The sequence below is a fragment of the Polyergus mexicanus genome, unplaced genomic scaffold (genome assembly GCF_030449975.1).
Source record: "Polyergus mexicanus isolate NDT 795.1 unplaced genomic scaffold, iyPolMexi1.0 SCAF_7, whole genome shotgun sequence".
Lineage (NCBI taxonomy): Eukaryota > Metazoa > Arthropoda > Insecta > Hymenoptera > Formicidae > Polyergus > Polyergus mexicanus.
The window spans coordinates 8838357-8862341 of record NW_027223327.1 but is presented as its reverse complement, the minus strand read 5'-3'; the positions used below and the strand labels follow the sequence as shown (position 1 = coordinate 8862341).

Sequence of the window (23985 nt, the reverse complement as noted above, 5' to 3'; positions counted from 1 at the left end):
CGATTATATAAGCGTAACGATCATAACCTTTGCCAAACGGTCCCGCTTATCGTAGTGCCAGTACTCTCAATCACTTTGACGATATCCTGATTGTAGTCTTGAAGTGCGCATACCGCCTTATGATAGGCCGCGATAGCCTTAGCGGCGGCTTCACCGCAGTATGTTTCTAGCTCGACAAGATTTTGTGGCATCAACTCTTCGGGTACAATTTTGGAAGGCGTTGGTTTTTCAACCACTATAAAAAATTATAAGTATTTTATATAAGAAGATAATTAATATAGGAAGATTTCATATATGTAAAATAATTACAAAAAATATGCCAACATACCAACGTCTACTTTTTCACCCTTCTCTTTACTAACACGAATTTCGGCATAATTCTCGTTAATAGGCGCTTCCTTCTTCTCGACTAGTGGTTTAAAAGCTGGCTTGGGTGCTACAGTACACACACGTGATTGTTAAAGATTAGTGAGAATATTATATATGTACAATTTAGTAATTAATTATGCTAGATCTAATATATTAGATCTAATTCTGTATTTTTAAGGCTCAATTTCACCAAGTCTGGTTAGATGAACCGACAGTTAAAATTAACAGGGTGGTTAACTAAAATGACATGAATGCTTGGTTGTCCCTAACCTCTATTTTCTGTTGGCCACCCTGCCAATTTTAATCAGTTCATCTAATCGGATTTGGTGAAATTGGCCCTAAAAAGTTATAAAAAGGAATTGGATTAAAGGAATAAATGTATAAAAAAAGTGTAAGACATAAAGACAGGAATAAAGAAATTAGGAATTAGGATGGGACTCACGTATATATTCTATAAGTTTTGTGCAATCTAGTCTTTTCTGACCTGGTTCTGGTTTTGATGTTTCCTTGATGAACAAGTCTAATATTCTGTAAAAAAATATTTATTCACTTTAATAAAATCAATAATTATTAACAATTATTAAACATTATATATGTTTTATTTTCTTACGTCTGTTTCAATGTTTTGAAGAATGTAAGTACAAAGTCGAAATAGCTAGATTCCTCCTGGAAGATAATTCGAATAGTTTTATCTGTGCCAGGAATCCATCCTTCAAGAGTAGCTCGAACTTCCGGATCTTGCTTTGCATATGTTAATATTCCTAAAGTACCTATTGTTACAGCTCCTAAAGTTATCAACGTTCCTGATCCTCGACTTTTCTCACTGTTACAAACCAAGAGTATAATTAAAATTAATTAATTTATTCAAATTTGTTAATCTTTTCTCTTACAATACACGCCAAAATTATATAAAGAGTTAACAAAAATAATGGCAAAATAATTGCAACATGCATTAATTCATTAAAAATAACATGTCAAATATTCTCAAATTTATATTGTATTTTGTAACAAACAAACATTTATTATTGTTTATATTTTATGTACCTTTTTGGCGATGCGGTCGAATACTTAGGTCCAGTAAACCTTGATATAAATCTGATATCCTTGCATAGCCTAAGAAAAATATAATAAAAGCAAAATAATACATACACAATTATTTTAAAAAATTATTAAATAAAAATATTTTTATTGCTTGTCAAAAGTGAAAATTTTTTACAAAATCAGTAACCAGATAATTCAAAATCATTCGAATAGTGAGAAAAATGCATAAATATGATAGATTTATTTATAAAGCCATTACTATCATTTTTATTCGGTAAAAAAACATTGATCGAACATAACCTCACCACGCACCGATCAACGCTCGAAATCGACAATAAACAACAGAAATAAAATAGTCCATCGCATCTCGGAGCTAATGAAATACGAAATACAATCTTAATACTGATCAACACTTTTGACAAAGCAACGACAACCTGTCATCATCAAAATTCTTGCCGGGATAAACTCACCTTCCGTCCGGTTCGTATTTGACGCGCGTTCGCGACTCATGGTACCTGGCAATCAAGTGTAACCTGGAGCAGCCGTGTTTTTTGACCTGAAAGAGCAACGTTCCGAATCAGTGCTTCTGGAATTATGTAAGATCCCTACAATTCGTGCCATCTTTGTCACGCGTGCGAGGCGCGCAAACGTTATCCGCAACCGAGATTTTATCATTCGCTAACAATCCTCGAAATCAACGTCGCTGTCACGGACGTCCGTGTTCGTCGCCGTCGACTCCGTGACAGCCGACGAAGGTGATCGAAAGTCGGAACCGAATTCGTCGCCCGCGACACTGTTCGCGAGAAGGACGTCTGGTCGCGGATCGATGTTATTTCTCTTCGGGGATAAGGAAAATTCACTCGATTCAATTTGTCACTCGCAAATTTCTATTTCGCTCTACGTACCCGTGTTAGACCGTTGCACGGAAATTTTAATCCAATTCGGAACATCTTTCGGGTGGCCGGTCAGGCAGCCAGGCGGGGGAGAAAGGGAACGACGGGCACGACGGCGCAAAACAGCTGGTCACAGCCGATCAGACGGAACTTGCGCGAAAAGAAGAATGCTGCGTGTCGTGAGCGCGGCGCTGCGAGGTGGGTACACGCGTGTTTAAAAGCTGATCCCGCGATCGACGAACGGGTAGCGGGGATCTGTCACACGGCGGTTACGCGATACACCATAATTTCGCCCCGATTTCGCGTCTCGTCGCGACGTAAACGACGAAATAAGTGACGTCGAGAGGTTATGTCCGGCGCTTTAGTGACGGCCATGATATACCGCGCCATGACATGACACGTGACTAACGTAAGAAACGGCGCGAAATCCGAAACGTGGCGCCGGTGTATCTCGAGCCTGAAACTTATACTATTATTTAATACATCTATCTCATAGATATATTAAATAATAGTATAATAATAGTATAAAAATGTAATAATAAAATTAATACGAATAATATAATAATGTAATAATTAAATAATATTATAATAAAAAATAATAGTATAATATTTTTTTTTTTTTTTTTTTTTTTCAATATATCTTCTTATCGAAAAAACATCGAGATTTTTTTATCTTTGGTTTTTTTAATTGTGTATTCTAATTCCGCAGTAAACACGTTTGATAAGTATATATGTATGTGTGTGTGTGTGTGAAGAAATTTACATAACAGATAACAAAATATTTGTACATATGTTTCGGGGCAAAGAAATGTAAAAATATTTTTTCAAATATTGTATTTTGTAAGTACACATTTTACTATATTATTTCAGGAATTGCGGCAAGAGCAACGAGTACTAATGTGACAAACTTTATTGCTTCAAGATGTGATCTCGTTTTCAATTCTACGCAGTACAAAAATTTTGGAGCATTGTCAACTGCTGTCCAAAAGTGGGCTGCTATTGGTCCATTGCAACATAAAACATTACTAAAGTAATATATTATATCGCTAAAGTAATTCATGTGTGTGCTAGATTATATTAATTTTTACAAGAATACAATGATTTTTATGCCTTTCTATATGAAATAATATAGTGCGTCATGCATCTATATAAAAAAATAATGTTATCTTTTCAGTTATGCAGAAAATTGTCTAGCGTTGCCATCGGAACCTATTAATGTACCAGTGAGAACAGTAATCAAGTATTCTATGCGGAAAGGGAAGCGGAAAACTGTAACCACGGTCTTAAAACGCTTTTATAGATTACATTGGTAATATCTCGAGCATGATATTTAGCATGTTACAATCATTTTGATAAATATTGCTTATATCGAAACTCCTGATATATAATAAATTCGAAACGAAATAAATTTGAGTAAAACATAAATTAAATATTACAGGGGTATCTGGATTAGAACAAAAGCTGGTCGAAAGAAACATTTGTGGAAGAAATCGTGGGCCAGAAAGAAGAGATTGCGACAGCATGTATTCTGCAATGCCACGCAGAGCACAATGCTAGACAAGATGGTGAGCAAGTACTGGAAAAGACGACATTATTATGTTGATGATCCGTACGAACCGTACCATGATCGAGAAGAATTTCGTATAACTCGAAGAACACCATTACCTTAATTACCTGTATTACAATTATTGCAATTATAAGTTTCGATTGCAAAGGTAGTAAAGATATTGTCTAATACAACTAAGTTGTACAATTGTGTGTGCATTCTTCCTTATATAAATATTTTATTTAATCACTTTATTGTACAATACACCAAATGCAGTGCGCTCCAATTTTGTTCTGGGTGTATTATAAAATATTTAGTGTGACAAATCACATATGCTATAAATTAATGCAGTTGTCGAGTTTTGTTAAACGGCTTGCAAACATGTATCGTATTATTCGTTATCGAAACAAAGATGATTGAGATACATAAAATGTTCCATTAAAAATTCTATCGCAATACAAGTTTACAAGGCACTCTTAATTATGGAAAAATATTAATATCCAACATTACATATGTGATTTATATATCTCGCAGTACAGATATTGGAATTTTGTATTAATCGATATAGCTGCGCAAAATGATAAGATATCACAATATGTCACGATTTGTATTCCGCGGAATATTACATTCTCTTCAACAAATATATACTTTAGTCACATTTTTTTCTGGTCTCTTTAATCACGATCGATTGACGGGCACTTTTGAAACGAGAATTATCTAACCAAACTTAACCTAACACAACCCAACTAAATAATCACGTAGGCGGCCCCCGCTACGCGGTGTTCGAGAAAGAGCTCGCGAATCTTTTAGTCGCGATTTGTCCTTCACGGAGTGTGTATGCCATCGTAAAGTAATTATCGAAATCGGCTTACTTCTTTTTTTTATCGTCAGCTATCAGACAAGCGCATATTTCCATTCCGGGCGGCGATAACGATATAAGAGATGCCGTATCGCGGAAAGTTGCGATTGCTCGGCAGAGCGTGTCTGGCCTTCGGAAAGAGCGAGAGTAATCCGAATCTCGCCGTCTTCGTCGCCAGCAGAAATTTCTCATCGAGTCGCACGCTCGATATGAGGTAAGCATAACCCCACTCCCCTCCGTCCCGACTTTAAAATCGTAACACTCGGGCGCCGATTGTTTTGCCAGAATGAATTTTTTCTATCTATAAACAAGTGTCATCTCGATACACAAGAGATGCTCCCAAAAATTTCTTACACGCCGATCTTAATTTTTTTTTTTTTTTTTTTTTTTCCCCTTATATTAAGATTGCTCACATATGACATTAGCCTCGTCGACGATTAGCCACGAATAATTCGAAATACTTGTACTTATGATGTGAATTAATTAATTAATTAATTATCGAGATACGAAAATATCGATTTCAATCTATCAAAAATCGTATAACAGATTGAATCTATTAATTTTCTAATATTATCAAAAAATAATAAATTTTCTGATATCAAAATGTATCGTTTTCTATTATTAAAAAATATACGATTATTTTCTAATATTAATTTAAAAAAATGTTTTTCTAGCACTCTATAATAATTATCTAGTTTCTCTCAATTTTGAAATATCTCGGCGATTATTAATAAGTTTTGTGAGAAACTATAAAAATTCGTATACACAACACACACACACACACACACACACACACATGAAAAGATACGTTACTATTAAGTAAATAATTTTTTTACACAAAAATGTTTCATAATGCAGAAGAAAGATATTACTTTGTGCGCGTTTCTTAAAATTTATTAAAAAAGAAAAATAAATAAATAAATAAAATTTTTTAATATTTGAACTTTTTTTTTATCGGTATAGAATTGATAAACTTTTACTAGCATATAATTTATTATTCCTTTATAGAATTTCTGTATATTTCATCTATCTGCTTTCATGAGATGCAAATTGATAAAAAAGAACGTGTATATATTTGGAAAGTCAAATCACACGCGCGCGACGTGTAACTCGATTGATTTTATTCCCGAACGTTTAATTAATCGCGACTCTCCATTTCGATAATGGACGTCGATTACGATAGAGTATTTTCGCAGGTTCGTTCAATTCACAAGCAAGAGCGGGGGCCCGCAACATCTCGGGGTCCAGCTGAAACAGGGAGGCGACATCATCGCCGTGTCGGCGGTCGATTCGCGGATCCCGAACACGCTGAGAAAGTTTCTCGAGGGCGGTGACGATCTTCTCAAAAAGGCTAAAAGGTAGGAGAGCGATTTGAACAGCTGAGACCGGAGTCTTCGATACGCGAGTCGATTACAGATATGTCTGTATAATTACGCGCGATTTCGTGTATCCTCTGCTATGAAAATATTTACTCCTTATTGTGATTTATAGCCGCGACACCAGATAGCCGGTCTTTTATCAGCTTGTGTAATTATGTCTAATGCGTACAAAACAATTTAGAATATATTAAATGACGAAATAATCGTTCATTTCTAATGCTGTAATTGTTTTTAATTAAATCTTCTTTTTGACGAAAAATTAAGGTCAAAGACTTGACAATTAAATGTCTCTTAATTGGAATTAGAACTTGACATATTCGAGTTGTATTGCAAGTTTTTCTTTGAAATTTGGAATATATATTTCAGTAGTATAGTAATATGATATATGTGTGCGAAAGATGTGCGAAAAGAAAAAGATTACCTGATCTTATCGTGAACATTTGTTTAACCAGGGAAGACGATATCGATCTAAGGAGGGCAGTAGAGAGGTTGGTAGTGGCTTTCGGAATTCGATTCGTGTGACATAAGAAGTAGTTATTTACCCTTTTCTCTCTTCCCTTATCAATTATGTGTATAAATTCGTGCCCACGCACACACACATACATGTAATATACCGTTATCCTTTTTCGATCAAAAGTCGCACTTTCATTAGATCAATTAAGTCATCTTAGTCCATCGTTATCAAATTAGCCTCATCAAAATTACTCACTTTATATATCTAATTTTCCATTATATAATATTCATTTTTGCTAAGACAATATTTAGATAAATTATTTGCACAAGGATATTTAAAGATGTATTTAAAGTACTTGAGTAATTTACTGTACCATCTTAATGCACAAAATCCATCCTATAGACGGATAATTTATGCACATAAATAATTTTCATTGCATCGGAAGAAACGCTTATGCGAAAAAATTTATCTTTGAAATTCTCGAAAATGTATAATCACAATGCTACAATATAATTAACATATTACGACGACACGATTGCATAAGGAAATTTTAATCGTGTGCAAATCAGATAGCTGTTGTGTTATCGATGTTTTGACAATCACTCTGTATATTCGCGATTAGAGGATCGAATTTATAATTTAACCAAAAAACCCCATTATATATATATATATATATATAATGGATTGAATCTGTATTAAATCAATTCAATGAGAAACTGTAAATGGCCTATGAATGGCAAAATCAGTTTTAAAAAATTTATTTCAGAATCATTCGAATCTCGTTAACGATTTATACATCTCCCGAGCAGAAACCGGACGCGTCTCTCGTGACGAATAATCATAAGTGTATTCTTCGGATTATTTTCGATCATTAGTAAAAAATTGCTATGTGTCACGCGCAACAGCACGTAGCGTTTCGTAAATTATTATTCGTTGCATGCTTCTTGCTGTTGATTTATCGATCTTGCAGTCTTAAGTCTTGCAAACTATCGTCTCTATCGATTGCATTTGTTATCTCATTTTAAATATATATGTCATTGAAACTTTTGAGTTTTTTCATAACATATCGATATCGTATATCTTATTTATGTTCAACAAATGAATCTTATCTCGATTTGGAATCAAATGCATACTTGATACTAACATAAGACGACACCTTGTCTCGCTGCCAATTGGCGGGCTTTTAAGCTTCTTTGGTATAGTTGAAAAATTTTCGGTGAAAACAATAAACACTCCGAATAGAGGAGTATTTATAATTGTTTACTTATATATATATATATATATGTATGTATCTTGCTACTGTATTCTCCGTTTTAAGAAATTAAATGATTATCGCGTGTTTTCTTTTCTTTTCTTAATTTTAATTTGATAATCGCGTCTATCGCAATGACATTTGGCGATCAAATGTAACTAGGACAAATGATACAAATGCTAATTGACTTGCTGATATTTATGCAATATCGCTTTCGATCATTGCAGAAATCGTAATTTGCATCCCAGTGTGTTTATTAAGAAGAATCGGAAAATGATTTCGACGATAGAACCTGCACATATATCAAATTTGTATAAAGATTTAAGTTAGATGAGAAATATCATTCATACAGCACGTCACACATACACACACATATTTTACGAGAATTTAATACCGCACACGCGACGTTTCTGTTATGTAATTTGGCATTCGTGAAAATATTAAACGACAAGAAACACATTCATAAAAAAAAAGACCATTCATGCTTCAATACACAATTGACCGGAAATAGCAGCATCATAACAAGTGCATAAACCGCAAAACCGTGCTGGGTTTATACAAAATTAATGACGAGAGATTAGCTACTGGGGTATTATATTTTCTTCTGGAAATTGTTTTGTTAGCGCACGTCAAACCGCATGTTGCCTACGATTATTAGGCAATAATAAACTTATACGAAGTAAAAAAGGCACGCAAATCTCTGTGTCTGCAAACATAATAAAATTTCCATTTTTCCTTTTTATTCTCTATCATGTTATTTTTTTCACGCAAAAAAAAAGAGAACAACTAGATGTTACCTCGCGTGTGAGTGCGAGTTGATTAACTTCTATTAGACGATTCCAATGTCTATTTTTGACTTGACTAACGATGGTTACAGAATAGTCGCCGAGGGACGAAGCATTATACCAGAGAACGACGTCAATTTTCTGGCGCCAGTCACGCGTATGGACAAACTCGCCTGCATCGGTCTCAACTATAGCGGTCATTGCCAGGAGCAGGGTATACCGATTCCGGAAAGTCCGGTAGTCTTTAGCAAATTTCCCAGCAACATCATCGGACCGCGCGATAACATCCTGCTGCCGCAGATTTCGGACGTAAGTCGACATGAGACAAGATTATCATCGACACGAATTTCTCTTAAGGAAGGTCCACATTCTATTTTCGTTTTTTTTTTTCTATTAACGTTTCAAGACATAATAATACTATTGTGATACTTTTTTCACGGTAGCTTCATGAGATTCGTGGCTTGAATACAAATTTGCTTAGAAATCGTATTCACATGTTCATTCGGTGTTGATTCATTATGTAACTTGTCTTTGACGGAAGAATTTTAAAGTTAAAGATAACGCAATAAATAATGTTATGTAGGACGCACCGAGGATCTGATCAAAGTGCGCGATCGATTTTTGAATTTATAGAAAGTCGATTGGGAGGCCGAGCTGGCGATAGTGATCGGCAAGAAATGCAAAAGCCTCAGCAATGACGATGTCGAGGATTGTATCTTCGGTTATACAGTGGCCCAGGACGTGACGGCGCGCGATTGGCAAAAATCAAAGCGAAACGGCGGTCAATTTCTGCTCGGCAAAGCGATGGACACGTTCTGTCCGCTTGGCCCAGCAGTCGTCACCAAGGAAGCGATATGCGACATCAATAATCTATTTGTGAGGACATGGGTGAATGGCAAATTAAAGCAGGATGGCAACACCAACGAACTTATCTTCAAACCCCACGAAATAGTCGCTTATCTTTCGCAGTTTGTATTTTTCTCGATGATACGTCAATAATAAGCGATTGTAGATATACATAATAACAATATTAATCGTATTTTTAGATTTATGACATTGTTACCAGGCGACGTGATTCTTACCGGTACACCGGCTGGTGTGGGATTCACGCGCAATCCACCAGAATATCTACAGGTACGTCATTATAAATATATTAAAATAAAGTTAATTAAATAATTAGTACCTCGTTATAAATAAATACATTTTAGCGTGGCGACGTATTGGAAACTGAGATCGAGAGTCTGGGACGTTTGAGAAACAAAGTAATCTGAACTAAGAAACCGAGAGTATGCCTTTAGAAAGCGTTATCAGAACTTCTTCACAAGACTGGACGTTTCTTCGGGTATTGACATCAGCGATGACATTGAATCATCCCAAAAACTGTGTCTGATCTGGATACAGAAATACATACTCGAACAACATCGACGATTTCAATGTGATTGCAAATGTTTATGCCAGAGATAACAGCATCGCTCAGGACATAAACGCGTCTAGCAACATTGATAACACAGCAGCGCTAATTTTCTATATGTCACATATTTTACGTACTTATATAATTAAAATCAGATTGTTTCTATTGTATATCTATTTTGTCTCATTCAATCCAATCTCCACATAATTTTAATAATTTTACATTTTAATAAATTATATATAATGATATCAAATATAATATATTATAATAGTTATTTAATCACGTGAATCTTTATATTCAATTGTTATAAAGTATTTTAACATTGTAAAAAATTGGTATATATATATCAATAATGTATATGTAAATAGTTTCTATATTATTCTTGGAGAATTTGAATGAAAGTTTAAGGAGGAGTATTTTTTGATATTTATATTCAATTATATGTGTATATGTGATATATCTTCAATATTTATCCGTAAAAACATGAATATGTGTGCGAGTAACCACAAATACAAGTAGTGAGATCTGATAGTAGTGAAAACTATCATGTTTATATTATCAAATAATTCTCATCAAAATCGTAAAAAATGATTTAAATGAAGGAATGATCGAAGAATGCCAACATTACCGATTATTTTTCCCATCTAATATAAATATTACTTACCACATTATATTATTTTAAAATAATTTTTTATGTTCGTATAACAAAAATATGTTGAATTTTATATATGACAATCTCTTACTTTTTTTTAATCAAATCAGTGCAAAGATTATAACATAATATTTAGTTTGAATCATTGACTTATATATACAGAGTATCAAATTCAATCTAAAGATTACTTACATTTAAGTTAAGAGTTTAATTTTGTGCTGTCATTTTGAAGATATTTGTTATACTGTTCCGGAATACCTTTAAACATTTTTATTTTGGCTCGTATTTGTTTCCAGGTTAACTGATAATGATTCTTCTTATCTCTTGACATTGCCTGTATGCAAAAAATATATATAGAAGTAATTTGCTATATTATTTAAAGCAAAATTTTTTCAAAGAATATCTTACTTCGTAATCTTCGCCATATTTTTTGATCAAGTAAGTCAAAAATTGTGCGTCTCCTTTCGGTAAGCTGAAACGACGTTCTCGAGGTGCTTTCGTTTCAGCTTCCAAATTTTCCATCACGTGACTTTTTATTGGAATCGCATCTTCAGCTTCGTGATCCGACGAACTATCATCTTCCCTAACTATTCTTTTGGCCTCCTCCAACATTTCACGCTTCACATTAGGAATTTGTACCGCTTCGTTTGCATCATACGCCAAACCCATTTCTTTCAAATTGACTCGCATAGATTTCGTGTTCGTCCATGCTTTTTTTATCGGATCGCTAATAATATTAATAAAATAAAATATTAATCGTTGCGTGTGACGAATTGTATGTCATTTAGATTAGGAAACCATGATTACCACGAGATATTCGGCAATTTTCGTAACTTATTTCGTAGCCTCTTTCGATTCACATTCGGATTGAATTTCTTTTTACGTTTCAATTTTTTAATCTTCTTAATCATTTTCTTGATATTTACAACTTCACACGTGTGTGCACGTGCAGTATAGAGTTATAGAGTATAGATCAATGCATCGTAGAGAGTTATCCAGCAAAAAAGAACATGGGTACAATTGGTGTCACGCGATTGGCTGCCAACTAGAGAATTTTAAAAGTCCCGAAAATTTATCCATTTGACAGCCAATCGGATGACGTTTCTCGCTGAAAAAAAAGTTCCCGTAGAAAGACGTGGGACAAATCCTGCTTCGCGTCGATTGGCTGATATTTTCGGAGATTTCCGAAGCCCCAGAAACTTTCTATCCAACAGCCAATCGATGACAGGGTGCATCTCTCTCGCGATTAGTACGCCTCTCGAAAGAAAGACGGCGCCGATAGCGCGAGACGCGGGACGCGCGAATGCGCGTGAAACGTAGACCGTTCGGCGTAAACAACATGCGCCGGCAGCAGCAGCAGCAGCGTCGGCGACCGCAGATGGAACTGGCATGTGATCCTGGCTTCACCGGGAGATAAATACGAGGTTGCGCGAAAATGGCGGACGAACAGGTGAGATCGTCGACGAAGAGGATAAACGCTCCTCCCGTAACAACGGCGTACGTGCCGATCGGCGACGATTATTATCCCGCGACGACGCTCAGTTGACGCGGCGAGGATCCGCCGGCGGAATCCGCGCCGGATTTCCGCGCGTGTCCGTCGGATATATACGTATATTTGGTGGTGTGCGTGAGTATGTGTCGGTGATGGTGTTGGTGTCGGTGTCGGTGTCGTCGCCGCGCGCACACGTTCGTAAAATCCGTCGCACACGTTCGTAAAATCCGCCGCACTTTCTCCCCGGGAGCCGCGAGCCGGAAGGGGTTGGAAGGGCGAGGGGGGGGGGAGGGAATATTTGATCCGGTGGGAGTCGCGCATTTCCCTCGCGAGCGTTGACAACGAGATCCCCGGAGAAGGAGATATACCCCCCGCGATTGACATCGAGTCGAGATCGTCGTAGTAGTATCTCCGCGGATCACAAAACGCCGTTTGTCACACAAAGCGTAGCTCTGAGCGCGCACGCTGCCTTCTGTGATTCCGGGGGGGATAATTACACCGGCGCGGGGGGGGGGGAGGAGGGTCCGGTTACATCGATCATCTGATCGTTCGCGCGGGTGTGCTGTTGTACGTACATATATGTAAAACGCGGGATCTCGCCGCGTTTCTCTGTGATAAGGGTCACGTGAAACCTTCTCTCCCTTACGTGCGATGTATCGGAAGGTACGGTAACTCTTCGCACTCCGTGTGTATGTGTGTGTGTGTGTGTGTGTGTGTGTGTGTGTGTGTGTGTGTGTGTGTGTTACGAACTCATCCCCGCGGATACGTCATATCGCGGTTGTGTTTATCTCGACGCGTGTCGTTTCTCGCGTCGCGGAGTCTCTCTCGCCGGGAGAGATAGTACCCTCGAAGAAACGAACGGGTGTGAAAACACGCCCGTTTCTGGTGGAAGCTTCCGATCCGATAGGATCGCCGTTATTTATAATCTATCGGTCTGGTACCTGTATATAACCTGTCACTCACCGTAAAATCCGTTCGCGTTTCGTCTTATAATAATATCTCGCACAATTGATTGGTAAAATAAATATATGCGGCTAGAATATTCATCGCAAGCATAAGACACTTAATATTCCTTTCTACCTGTGATTGTGTATGTGGTATGCATGTGTGTATGTATGTGCGAGGCGTATAATACAATGTGTGATTTGTTATTTAAATCAGAATTGTTGATTTTAAATCGTTATTCTTATTGCAGTTTATTTCTTTGAAATTTCTATACGTATACTGGCTATTTTGGACAATATTTTCTATCAAAATAATAGTTTTATCCCACATATATCGCAATCTCCTCGTTTACTTTATATAGTTCGTAAACGTTTGTAAATTGTGTATTATAATAAAATATGTTAATATGTTATAATTGAATTTTAATTGAGTGAAACTTATTGTTTAACTGCAGAAAGTTATGCGCAAAATGTATCACTTGTTTTTTTGTTCAATTATATATTTTATACCAAAATCTCTGTTTTGTCTCATGAGACGTCTCGGAGATGCATTCTCGAATTAAATGATATTTTATGCATCATCTGTATATATAAGAAGGTACAGCTATATTCAAATTTTTTTTTTAATTCCATACAAGTTTAATGTTCAACAAACTGTATGATTCGCCAGGCATAATGGGGACTATATTGTAAACTTGTAAACACTTTGGACAGTAATGCCAAACCATTAATAAAGATATGCGAAACATCGTAAAAGTGAAAATATTGTTATGAAACTTTTAGACTTGTACCTAAATGGAAGTATTAAGGAACAACTTTGAACACTATCATTAAGAATGGATCACATACAGGAAGTACGGCAGCTGGAATTGCTGTGCAAGCAATTGTATGAGTCGCAAGATTCGGCGCATCGTGCAGAGGCAGAGAAAGCCCTCGTCGCTTTCCAAAATGCACCGGATACGCTTACAAAGTGCCAGCTTCTCTTGGACCGTGGAGATTCGGCGTACGCTCAATTACTGGCCGCCACCACTCTGACAAAACTGGTGTCACGTTCGGCGCAGGGACAGCTTACGACAACGCTCAGCTTACAACAGAGACTTGACATACGTAAGCATAATTTATTTTATTTTGCTACACGAGATGAAACAATTAAATATTGAAATATTTAAAGCAAGGATTATATATTTCATTTGTTAAATGTATATTTGTAGGAAATTATGTACTCAACTACTTAGCGACACAACCAAAGTTACCGAATTTTGTGATACAGGCTTTGGTTACGCTTTTTGCTAGGATATCAAAGCTTGGGTGGTTTGATTCCGATAAGGAGGAATTTGTCTTCAGAAATGTAGTCAGTGATGTAGCCAAGTTTCTTCAGGTTTGACATATTTTAATCAATACTGCCATACATATTCTGCCATATAGTTTCACACACACACACAAAACTTTGTTCTATGATTAATAATGTTTCATTATAAAAACAGGGGTCAGTGGAACATTGTATGATAGGAGTACAACTGCTTTCTCAGTTGACATGTGAGATGAATCAAATATCGGAAGCCGATGCAAACAGATCTCTGACAAAACATAGAAGAATAGCGAGTAGTTTTAGAGACACACAACTATTTGAGATATTTAGGTTATCGTGTACTTTACTGAGTACAGCCCGTGAAAATTGTAAAAGTTTAAACTTCAATGATGAGGCACAGGTATAGTATAATGATTATGTCAATTAATATCAACTTTTCAAATTCTTAATGTCGAATAATTGATGTAACATTCATACATTTGTTCCTTTCAGCATGGTTTAATAAGACAATTGTTGAAACTTGCACAAAACTGTTTAACATTCGACTTTATCGGAACATCGACTGATGAAAGCTCCGACGATCTTAATACAGTACAAATTCCGACAAGTTGGCGACCTGCATTCTTGGATTTTACTTCGTTGAAACTGTTCTTTGATCTATATCACAGTTTACCCAATACGTTATCGTGCTTAGCACTTTCATGCCTGGTTCAGATAGCGTCTGTCAGAAGGAGCCTGTTCTCCAATACTGAAAGAGCAAAATTCCTGACACATTTAGTCAATGGTATTAAGCATATACTACAGAATCCTCAAGGTCTCAGTGATCCAGGAAACTATCACGAGTTTTGTAGATTATTATCTCGACTAAAAAGCAATTTCCAACTTGGCGAGTTGGTCTTGGTGGAAGATTATCCTGAAGCAATAGAGCTAATTGCGAAATTTACAGTGCAGAGTTTACAAATGTGGCAATTTGCACCCAACAGTTTGCACTATCTTCTGACTCTCTGGCAGAGAATGGTATCGTCTATGCCGTATGTCAAGGCGGGCGATCCACATCTATTGAATACATATACTCCAGAAGTTACAAATGCGTACATTACATCAAGACTTGAATCGGTAGCGGTGGTGATCAGAGAGCGTCTGGAAGATCCATTGGACGATCTCGGAGTAGTTCATCATCAGTTGGAACAGATATCAGTCATTGGCAGATGCGAGTATCAAAAAACATGCACTTTATTAGTTCAATTGTTCGATCAAGCAGCAAGAACCTATCAGGAATTAATGGCACAAACAGTATCACCGACACAACAGATTGATATTACAATCCAGGAAGGACAGCTCACATGGCTTGTGTATATAATTGGTACATAAATATATCTGTTATTGATTTCCATATCATTAATAATGTCTATATAATATCTTTATATCTACTTTTTCTCATTTTTTTTTTATAGGTGGTGTTATTGGAGGAAGAGTTGCATTCAATAGCAATGAGGAGTTTGATGCTATGGATGGAGAGTTAGTCTGCAGAGTACTTCAATTGATGAATCTGACTGATTCGAGGCTTACGCAGGGTGGCTGTGAGAAACTGGAACTGGCAATGTTGAGTTTCTTCGAACAATTTCGAAAGATTTATGTAGGCGATCAAGTTCAAAAGAATTCTAAAGTCTATAGGAGATTATCGGATGTGTTGGGTCTTAACGACGAAGCCATGGTGCTCAGTATTTTCATCCGAAAGATGTAAGTAAGGCATGTGATATTTGTAAAATTAGATTAGACATCTCAAATATTAATGCCTTGCATTATAATTTACAGAATAACAAATTTGAAGTATTGGGGTAGGAGCGAACAAATAATTTCCAAGACACTACAACTTTTAAATGATTTATCTGTGGGTTATAGCTGTGTTCGTAAGCTTGTCAAATTAGAAGAAGTACAATTTATGCTCAATAATCATACAGTATGTACTAAAATCTATTACATCATTTAATATTTGATAATAATAAATGATGATAGATTAATATGTGAAATCTTTTCTACCAACAGCGAGAACACTTTCCATTTTTGGGAAATAATGTTGCTGTAACTGAAATGCGTTGCAGATCAATGTTTTACACATCTCTCGGTAGACTATTGATGGTAGATTTAGGTGAAGACGAGGAGAGGTTCCATACGTTTATGTTACCTCTTACAGGTAATAATATTTATCTTGATATAAATTTATAATCATAATTTTTTTATTAAAAATATAATGTTATGCAAGAAATAAATGTTTTAAATATAATTTCATAGGTGCATTGGAGAGCCTCGGTCAATTAATGGGTGCTGCAGATACACCCCTTTTTGCGGCAGAGGAAGCGAAGAAAGCACTCATTGGTTTAGCGCGAGATCTTAGAGGTTTAGCTTATGCATTCAACACCAAGACATCCTATATGATGCTTTTTGATTGGATGTAAGTTAGATAAATCTTTTAGATTTTTGGATAATATTCTTTACAATATACAAGAAAAACATAATGTTATATTTTTTCTCGGAATTTCGTAAGTAGATATCCGAATTACACGCCGATTTTATTACACGCTGTGGAATTGTGGCATCACGAGCCGCAGGTGACAACGCCCGTCCTAAAGTTATTCGCTGAGTTAGTACAAAATAGGAGTCAACGATTACAATTCGATGCATCGTCTCCGAATGGGATCTTGTTATTCCGTGAGGCCAGCAAAATAATATGTAGCTATGGCAACCACATATTAAATGTTGAAGTACCCAAGGATCAAATTTATCCTCTAAAACTCAAAGGAATAAGTATCTGCTTTAGTATGCTAAAGGCAGCCTTATGCGGAAGTTATGTAAACTTTGGAGTGTTTAGGCTATACGGCGACGAAGCGTTGGATAATGCCCTTAATACATTTGTCAAATTGCTCCTTAGTATTCCACAGAGTGATCTATTAGTAAGTATATGTATCAACTGCTATTTTATTAATTATCTAGATTTTTTTTTATGATCAAGTTAACATTTAATCTTTATTGCAAATGTACCATAATAATATTGTTGTATACATTTTACAAGATGACCAGAAACAAGATAGAGTGTTGGATTAAAATATTTAGAACAAATTTAAAGAAAATTTTATTATTTATATCTATTCTATGAAAAAGACATAACTTCAAATTTTTGTGAAATTAGAATTTAAGTTAAAATGATGTTAATGAGTTAATATGTTAAAAGTGTTGTATTATTATTTATCTCTTGTACATGTATTACTTTAATGCACTGTTTTTAATAGCATTACCCGAAGCTGTCGGCAACATATTACTTGTTGCTTGAATGTCTGGCTCAAGATCACATGGTGTTTTTATCCACTTTGGAACCTAGAGTTTTTCTCTACATCCTCTCCAGTATCAGCGAAGGCCTTACAGCACTAGGTGCGCAAAAAGACTCCTATACAGGTCTGTGCGGCTGATTCTATCCTGCTACTACTATCCTCAATGCCATACCTTGATGCTAAAATTGTTCTAAATCATTTAGATAAATTCTTATAAGTTGAAAGAGTCTTAAAGAAAATTTTCTTTTTTTTCTTTCTTCCTGGTTGATTAATGCTTTTAGAAATAATGTTTCCTATATAGATTTTCAAGAAAAGAAAAGATTAATGTAATAATAAATATTTAATATAAATCGCAATCAAACAATTGCAGCGCACAAGCGCGCGCATGTTGAAAATATGTTGAAAACTTTGAAAACTTGAAAGGGGCATTGGCTTAATAAAATACATCTTTACATTAGGACTAAATTATATATGTTATACAAAACTAAAAAAATTACGAATTTTTATAATAGCTTTCTTATAATGGTTCAGAATTATTCTTTAAACACATATTCCACATATGTCACATTTATTTTACTTATGTAAACATAATAACTTGAAACTTTGACAATTATATATATTTTTTATATATATTTTGGAACTATTATATTGATTTTAATATTTCTTGCTTTTTGCATTACTGCTTGGAATGTAAATGCCTATAGATATTACGTATTGCGACAGTTCAAAGTACAAATAAGGAACAGACACATATAGAATATTGTATTATACACAATGAAGGAAATCATTGAGAACATCCCCTAAATAAATAACATCAGCTGTAAGAGGATTGGAGTGCGTAGAGCCTGGATCCTAAATATGATAAAGTCTAGCACGAAAACTATATAGCTTGTATTCTCTATAATATGGCATTTGTGTTCATGCAATTTTCTTCTGTTTAAACTGAAACAAAATTGTGTGAAATAATGGATCTAGTGCACAGATAATCAGCCGCACAGCTGACATATTACTAAACACATTAACACTGTAAGTTAAAGATATTACACACATGCTTTGTAATTATTAACTAATTAATCACAGTTGCATGTATTTTATTAAGGGATAAAATTAGAAAAATTTTGTATTTTTTTATATATTTTTAATTTATATATAATAATCTTTTTAACAAGATTATGTATTTCCTTACCATGCAATAAAATAAGGCGATTAAAATGTAAGTTTGTGAAATATTATTATATAAAGGAAAACAGGTAAGTCCCAGTAAACTTGCAACAGAAATGCTGCTGTTTTGGTTGGATATATTTTTCATTGCACTGTAATTTTAATTATATATACACATCGCCTTCTTCTGGCGATAAGTTGGAAAAAAACCAAAATTTTCTGATTTCAGATACTATGGTCTGCACTGGTTGCTGTGCAACTCTTGATCATATTGTGACATATTTGTTTAAACAGCTTTATCAAAAAGGTGCGTTAGTAAAGACATTAACAGCAAATCTTTCCAACTATAAACTGTATCACAAAAAAATTGTAGAAGATGTATTACATTGATATATTATTGTATTATTATTGTATATATTATTGTACGCGTTTTCAGGATATCCAGGAAGAAAAAACGCGGTTGTTCCAGGAGGAGGGGAATTATTTTTGCAAGTTTTGAAACAGCATCCTGAAATACTTCAACAAATCCTAAGTACTGTTTTAAATGTGATAATGTTTGAGGATTGTAGGAATCAATGGAGCATGTCTCGCCCTTTGTTAGGTCTCATATTGTTGAATGAAGAAGTAAGTGTGTGTATTTTCTAAAATAGTTCAGTAATATAATAATTCCTACACATCTTATTTCTTAATGCTCTTATTCATGATGCTTGTGTGTTTCCCCACAATTTTTATTGATATATACTCCTGTATATTTATATTTGCAGTATTTTAATCAATTAAGGGAAAATATTATTAGAAGTCAACCTGTTGACAAACAAGCAGCAATGGCGCAGTGGTTTGAAAATTTAATGAATGGCATTGAAAGAAATTTACTTACAAAAAATAGGGATAGGTAAGAGAAAACACACACATACATATATATGATATGTATTTTAACAGATCTTGAACATATCTTTACAACGTTTTTGTATTCTCTTTTATAGGTTTACACAAAACTTATCAATGTTTAGAAGAGACATAAATGACGCTCTAAAAGGACCTAATATATCAAATTCAGTCAGTGATATGATGACATCGTAGTAATACTGCTCTCTCTCTCTCTCTCTCTCTCTCTCTCTTTCTGAGTTAGATTCTTCTAGGTTTTTGCCTGCCAAATGCTTGAATGTGTGTGCGAGTGAAAATTTAAATTAATGGTGAAATAAGATTATGGCTTTAGATGAGTATAAAGATAATAAATACTACCGTTTTGTATACATGAGCATTATTGCTTGGCTTCCTATTCTTCGTAAGTTAATCTTCTTAGCCGCTTAATTAATTGTACGCACTGCGTATTGGTTCATATGATAATGATGAAACTTATATTATTTTCATTCCCATATACACAGCGATTATAATTTTATATATTAATAATTTTGATGTATATGCCCCGAATACAGAATAAAACTAGACTCCTTTTTTATTACCTTTATACTCGAATCTTTTTAGGTATTTTATAAAATATTCAGATTTTTTATTAATTTATGATATTAGTATCAAAAATTTGCAATTATTATATGACACTTTATAGTCATATCAAAAATATACATTATTTGGATCTTTTGAAGTAAATCATCTTCGTATCTTTTGCTCGATTTTTTATTATGATCTTATAGAAATATATGGATTAAAGATTATATAATCAGTAGAAATGTTTTTCTTTTATTTTAATTTTATATATATTGACATATAATATTTTATATTAAATATTTATTTGTCACGTGTAATTTTTTCTTTCTACAAATCGCTTTAAGGGAGGCATATCCGTTTGACCCTTTGAAAAATTAGTTAATTTTCTAGATCTTTTTGCAACGATTTAATAAAAACTTTTTTTTACAATATTGATACAATATTATTAAGTACTTACATAAAAATTTTCAGTTAAAAAAATTTTTTTTTTTAAGTTATGCAAATATTTGCGGAACTCCGATTCTAGGTGGCTGCACGGTGTGTATGAAAACGTTCATTTATAATATCCGAAATAAAAAATATTTTTTTTTTATTAATAGCTATAGTATCCAAGCGTTTTTTCCAAATTTTAAAAAATTAAAAAATGGCGACACGTTGAAAAAAAGTTTCGTTTTTTTAAATCCATATTTTTTTGTTTATAACAAAAAAAAATGAGGAATCAGATTTTAAAAAGATTTCGTTAACAAATGCGGAATCTTATTAGGAACTTGCAAAATTTGAATTCAATCTGTTGTAGCCTGAGTTTTCATGCACACAGTGCATAAAAATATAAATCTGCAAATAGTCGCATAACTTTTAAAAAAAATTTTTTTTAGCTGAAAATTTTTATTTAAATACTTACTAATATTGTCAAAATAAACTAATAAAGGCTCTTATGAATATATTATTCTTAATCCTAAATACATCAGTACTTAATAATATTGTATTAATATTGTAAAGAAATAAAAAATTTTTGTCGAGTTTTTTGCAGTGCAAACAAATCTCGAAAATGTACTCATTTTTCGAGAGTTCAAACGGCTCCCTTAATATTTTTTGCGTATTGTGATTAATTTGTGTCCTTTGCATCTAAAACAATATAAACAAGCACAAAGATAAATACAACTTGGACATTTTCAAATTTTCTTACTATCTCAACTCAATCGTTAATTTATGTCAAACTTTTTGAAATTTTTTATATAAATAATTATCATGGAGTCTTATCATGAAAATTTGTATCTGATATTATTTATATATTCCAATTTTATTATATTTTCGGGGAAAACAAACATATGTAAAATTTAAGTAATTTGACGTTTTTAGACATATATTTTAGAATAGGAAGCCAACAATTCCTTTTTTTTTATTTATAATGGCATCCTCCATTTAATTCTTGATACATAAAAGACATCAATTTTTAAAAGCACCTAAATGTGCAGTTTAAAAAGAGATGTTTATAACATTACAGATTCTTGTATTGGCATAGCATCGTAGAAGAAAAAGAGAGTAATAAGAGCAGAGAGGCAAATCACGATACATTCATTACTTAAAATTGATTCAAGAAAAAAAAAGCTGCAAAACTATCATTATTCAGTGAGTTATGAATAATATGAACAATGTACACATGAGGATATCATTAAATTTATTATACGAGGATTTTACCACCCACATTTAAGGATGTAATTATTATATATTATTACATTATTGCATATTGGAATTACATATTTCATTGAAAAGAAAAATAGATGAAAGAAATATGAAATAGATATTACGAGAGGCGTAAGTGGCATTTGTTGATTTTATTATATAGTAACTTTAAAATTATATATTGTAAAGCAAATTATATTTGCGTTTCATATCTAAATTACATTGTCTCATTATCGATACATCACAAACTTCTACATTTATTGATATTTATTGAGTAATAACTGTCAAATGTTCAAATTTTCTCGTCTCGATAAAAATATAGAGATAAATATGAAATACTCGATATATTTTATAACAAAACAGGTGATTTAAATGAAAATTCGAGAGAAATCAAATAATTGCAAAATATATACAGAATAAGATATTAAGATTCCCCATATTAAAATGTCTTTAATCATCCTCTTTCGTTATAAATATTGTTGCAAAATTTATTAGCCATATAGGAGAGAGAGATAGGAAACATTCCATTATTTTTATATATATACATATTCCATCTTTTTTATAACATTTTGTAAATTATTTTTAAAACCTTCGAAAGAGAGCTATATATATACCTATACCCATCGTAAATAGACTGTTGACGGCAGTAAGAAATATTACTTGAATTTGGTACTCGCGCGTACTATAATTTCTGATATATTATTTTTGCCTTCTTTGAAGTAAAGGTAGAATAGATTAAACTCGTTATATCTCCGTAGAGTCGTGTTTCATATAAAGCTCATCACATTCAATGTTCTATAATTATTGAAACGATATAGGGAACACAAAAATCTGATTCTCAACTGTCTCTCCTCGTAATAATTGTAATGAAGTTACATTATTATTTTCTATAATTGCGAATTGTTATAGGTGAAACTGGTATTTTTGCAGTTTCATGATTTCGGTAGTTAAACTATCCTTACTCATATCCGTGCTCGTAGGTATGCTATTATTCTTAGTGAGTTATGCTACACACTGTGATAGTGACGCTATAAGAGAGTATGTTATTGTACTATCTATCGTTCGATCTTTATTCGGCGAACTAAAAGAGAAGGAAAAGTATCGCATTGAATATATAACATGTACCTGTGTAAAATCACAATTTCCCACAAAACGCAATATCGCGTTGCAATAATCATATTCTACGATCTCGAGCCGAGATAATAATCATCGTCTTCGATATGCAATTCATGTTTATTAAAAAAGAGAAAAAAAATCCGTTTTTTTGACAGCCGCTTCTCCGAGAGTCATACAACTTATTTGACAACATTGCGAGAAAATACATGCAGCATTGCGTTGTGTTGCGAGACAGTGGAGGCTTCGCAGAGCTTATTCTCATTCGTATGATGGCTACCGTTTCCGCTGAATGATAGAAAATCTGTATTAATTTGTTCTCAGTACAATCAGTTTCCACATATGTTCTTCTCGCGATGGACGTTTATCAATAGATTTTTATACAGATACATCACGTAAAATCTACCTACCTATCTACACGCAAGAGAGAATATATAAATCTACCTACCTATCTACACGAAAGAGAGAATATATAAATCTACCTACCTATCTACACGAAAGAGAGTATTCTCTAATATATAAATCAGGCATATAAATTTTTCCTACAAAGTATATAAACAAAGCAGCATTACCAAGACTAATATGCAAATCTATACGGGTCGATATTCAACATTGTACCTTGACCAGATGATATTGTAAATATACAATTGAATACAATGCAATTGTTCCCTCAATCTCCTCCGAATTGCCTTCTTTTATCATTAATCTACCTGTAGTCCTGATAAAAATCTATAATGAAACAAGATGCGTAAATGTAAAAATATAATAAGAAGTTATATGATAGAAAAGTATACATGATACCAAAATTTGTTATTTTCATGAATTCTTTCTTTCACCTATTTATCTTCTTTAGTTTTAATTTTGAGCAAT

At 33.8% G+C, this 23985-nt stretch overlaps 5 protein-coding genes across 18 annotated transcripts in view; 3 read left to right on the top strand and 2 right to left on the bottom strand.

The window, feature by feature from the left end:
- The window catches only part of Mitofilin (inner membrane mitochondrial protein mitofilin), a 37265-nt gene extending 34764 nt beyond the window's left edge, over positions 1 to 2501 (bottom strand). For all 4 annotated transcript variants that reach the window (XM_070299154.1, XM_070299155.1, XM_070299156.1 and 1 more), the window contains exons 1-7: positions 2316 to 2501; positions 1881 to 1966; positions 1414 to 1482; positions 980 to 1192; positions 854 to 897; positions 329 to 436; positions 28 to 235 (exon numbers count right to left, since the gene is read on the bottom strand). In XM_070299154.1, coding sequence (XP_070155255.1) covers positions 28 to 235; positions 329 to 436; positions 854 to 897; positions 980 to 1192; positions 1414 to 1482; positions 1881 to 1966; positions 2316 to 2360 — 773 coding nt within the window. In that variant the 5' untranslated portion in view covers positions 2361 to 2501. The remainder of the gene's footprint in view (positions 1 to 27; positions 236 to 328; positions 437 to 853; positions 898 to 979; positions 1193 to 1413; positions 1483 to 1880; positions 1967 to 2315) is intronic.
- On the top strand, positions 2009 to 4417 carry Mrpl35 (mitochondrial ribosomal protein L35). The gene is made up of 4 exons (XM_070299161.1): positions 2009 to 2501; positions 3174 to 3333; positions 3478 to 3612; positions 3742 to 4417. Exons 1-4 carry the CDS (start codon positions 2237 to 2239, stop codon positions 3971 to 3973), a joined length of 792 nt encoding a protein of 263 aa, XP_070155262.1. The 5' UTR covers positions 2009 to 2236; the 3' UTR covers positions 3974 to 4417.
- Positions 4418 to 4636: 219 nt separating this feature from the next.
- Positions 4637 to 10159, top strand: LOC138934970 (oxaloacetate tautomerase FAHD2A, mitochondrial). Of its 2 annotated transcripts, XM_070299158.1 has the most exons (7): positions 4637 to 4922; positions 5905 to 6066; positions 6540 to 6575; positions 8671 to 8887; positions 9212 to 9546; positions 9625 to 9712; positions 9787 to 10159. In XM_070299158.1, exons 1-7 carry the CDS (start codon positions 4792 to 4794, stop codon positions 9847 to 9849), a joined length of 1032 nt encoding a protein of 343 aa, XP_070155259.1. In that variant the 5' UTR covers positions 4637 to 4791; the 3' UTR covers positions 9850 to 10159. The 2 variants fall into 2 exon arrangements, with proteins under 2 accessions (XP_070155259.1, XP_070155261.1); XM_070299160.1 differs by lacking the exon at positions 6540 to 6575 and having other exon boundaries at positions 4638 to 4922.
- On the bottom strand, positions 9198 to 11616 carry LOC138934972 (nucleolar protein 16). The gene is made up of 4 exons (XM_070299162.1): positions 11449 to 11616; positions 11050 to 11368; positions 10834 to 10975; positions 9198 to 9969 (listed from the first exon to the last, which is right to left on the bottom strand). The coding sequence occupies exons 1-3, from the start codon at positions 11550 to 11552 to the stop codon at positions 10841 to 10843; spliced, it is 558 nt and encodes a 185-aa protein (XP_070155263.1). The 5' UTR covers positions 11553 to 11616; the 3' UTR covers positions 9198 to 9969; positions 10834 to 10840.
- Positions 11617 to 11962: 346 nt separating this feature from the next.
- On the top strand, positions 11963 to 23883 carry Ranbp16 (Ran-binding protein 16). Of its 10 annotated transcripts, XM_070298319.1 has the most exons (16): positions 11963 to 12091; positions 13861 to 14184; positions 14289 to 14455; positions 14562 to 14786; positions 14879 to 15749; positions 15841 to 16126; positions 16202 to 16346; positions 16433 to 16580; positions 16679 to 16838; positions 16932 to 17337; positions 17674 to 17812; positions 19103 to 19180; positions 19310 to 19497; positions 19638 to 19765; positions 19857 to 19929; positions 21824 to 23879. In XM_070298319.1, the coding sequence occupies exons 2-16, from the start codon at positions 13914 to 13916 to the stop codon at positions 21839 to 21841; spliced, it is 3303 nt and encodes a 1100-aa protein (XP_070154420.1). In that variant the 5' UTR covers positions 11963 to 12091; positions 13861 to 13913; the 3' UTR covers positions 21842 to 23879. The 10 variants fall into 10 exon arrangements, with proteins under 10 accessions (XP_070154420.1, XP_070154417.1, XP_070154415.1 ...); XM_070298316.1 differs by having other exon boundaries at positions 13929 to 14184; positions 16935 to 17337; positions 19857 to 23883; XM_070298314.1 differs by having other exon boundaries at positions 13929 to 14184; positions 19857 to 23883.
- The last annotated feature ends 102 nt before the right edge of the window (positions 23884 to 23985 follow it).

Bases quoted from the DNA above. Each gene is read 5' to 3' on its own strand.
- LOC138934970 (XM_070299158.1), top strand. From the start codon at position 4,792: ATGCCGTATCGCGGAAAGTTGCGATTGCTCGGCAGAGCGTGTCTGGCC. The intron at 4,923-5,904 runs GTAAGCATAACC...GTATTTTCGCAG, and splicing joins AGTCGCACGCTCGATATGAG to GTTCGTTCAATTCACAAGCA. The intron at 9,713-9,786 runs GTACGTCATTAT...AATACATTTTAG, and splicing joins ATCCACCAGAATATCTACAG to CGTGGCGACGTATTGGAAAC.
- Mrpl35 (XM_070299161.1), top strand. From the start codon at position 2,237: ATGTTATTTCTCTTCGGGGATAAGGAAAATTCACTCGATTCAATTTGT. The intron at 2,502-3,173 runs GTGGGTACACGC...ATATTATTTCAG, and splicing joins CGTGAGCGCGGCGCTGCGAG to GAATTGCGGCAAGAGCAACG. The intron at 3,334-3,477 runs GTAATATATTAT...TTATCTTTTCAG, and splicing joins CAACATAAAACATTACTAAA to TTATGCAGAAAATTGTCTAG.
- Ranbp16 (XM_070298314.1), top strand. The intron at 16,581-16,678 runs GTAATAATATTT...ATAATTTCATAG, and splicing joins GTTTATGTTACCTCTTACAG to GTGCATTGGAGAGCCTCGGT. The intron at 19,181-19,309 runs GTGCGTTAGTAA...ACGCGTTTTCAG, and splicing joins TAAACAGCTTTATCAAAAAG to GATATCCAGGAAGAAAAAAC.
- LOC138934972 (XM_070299162.1), bottom strand. From the start codon at position 11,552: ATGATTAAGAAGATTAAAAAATTGAAACGTAAAAAGAAATTCAATCCG. The intron at 11,369-11,448 runs GTAATCATGGTT...TAATATTATTAG, and splicing joins AAATTGCCGAATATCTCGTG to CGATCCGATAAAAAAAGCAT. The intron at 10,976-11,049 runs GTAAGATATTCT...TTTTGCATACAG, and splicing joins AATATGGCGAAGATTACGAA to GCAATGTCAAGAGATAAGAA.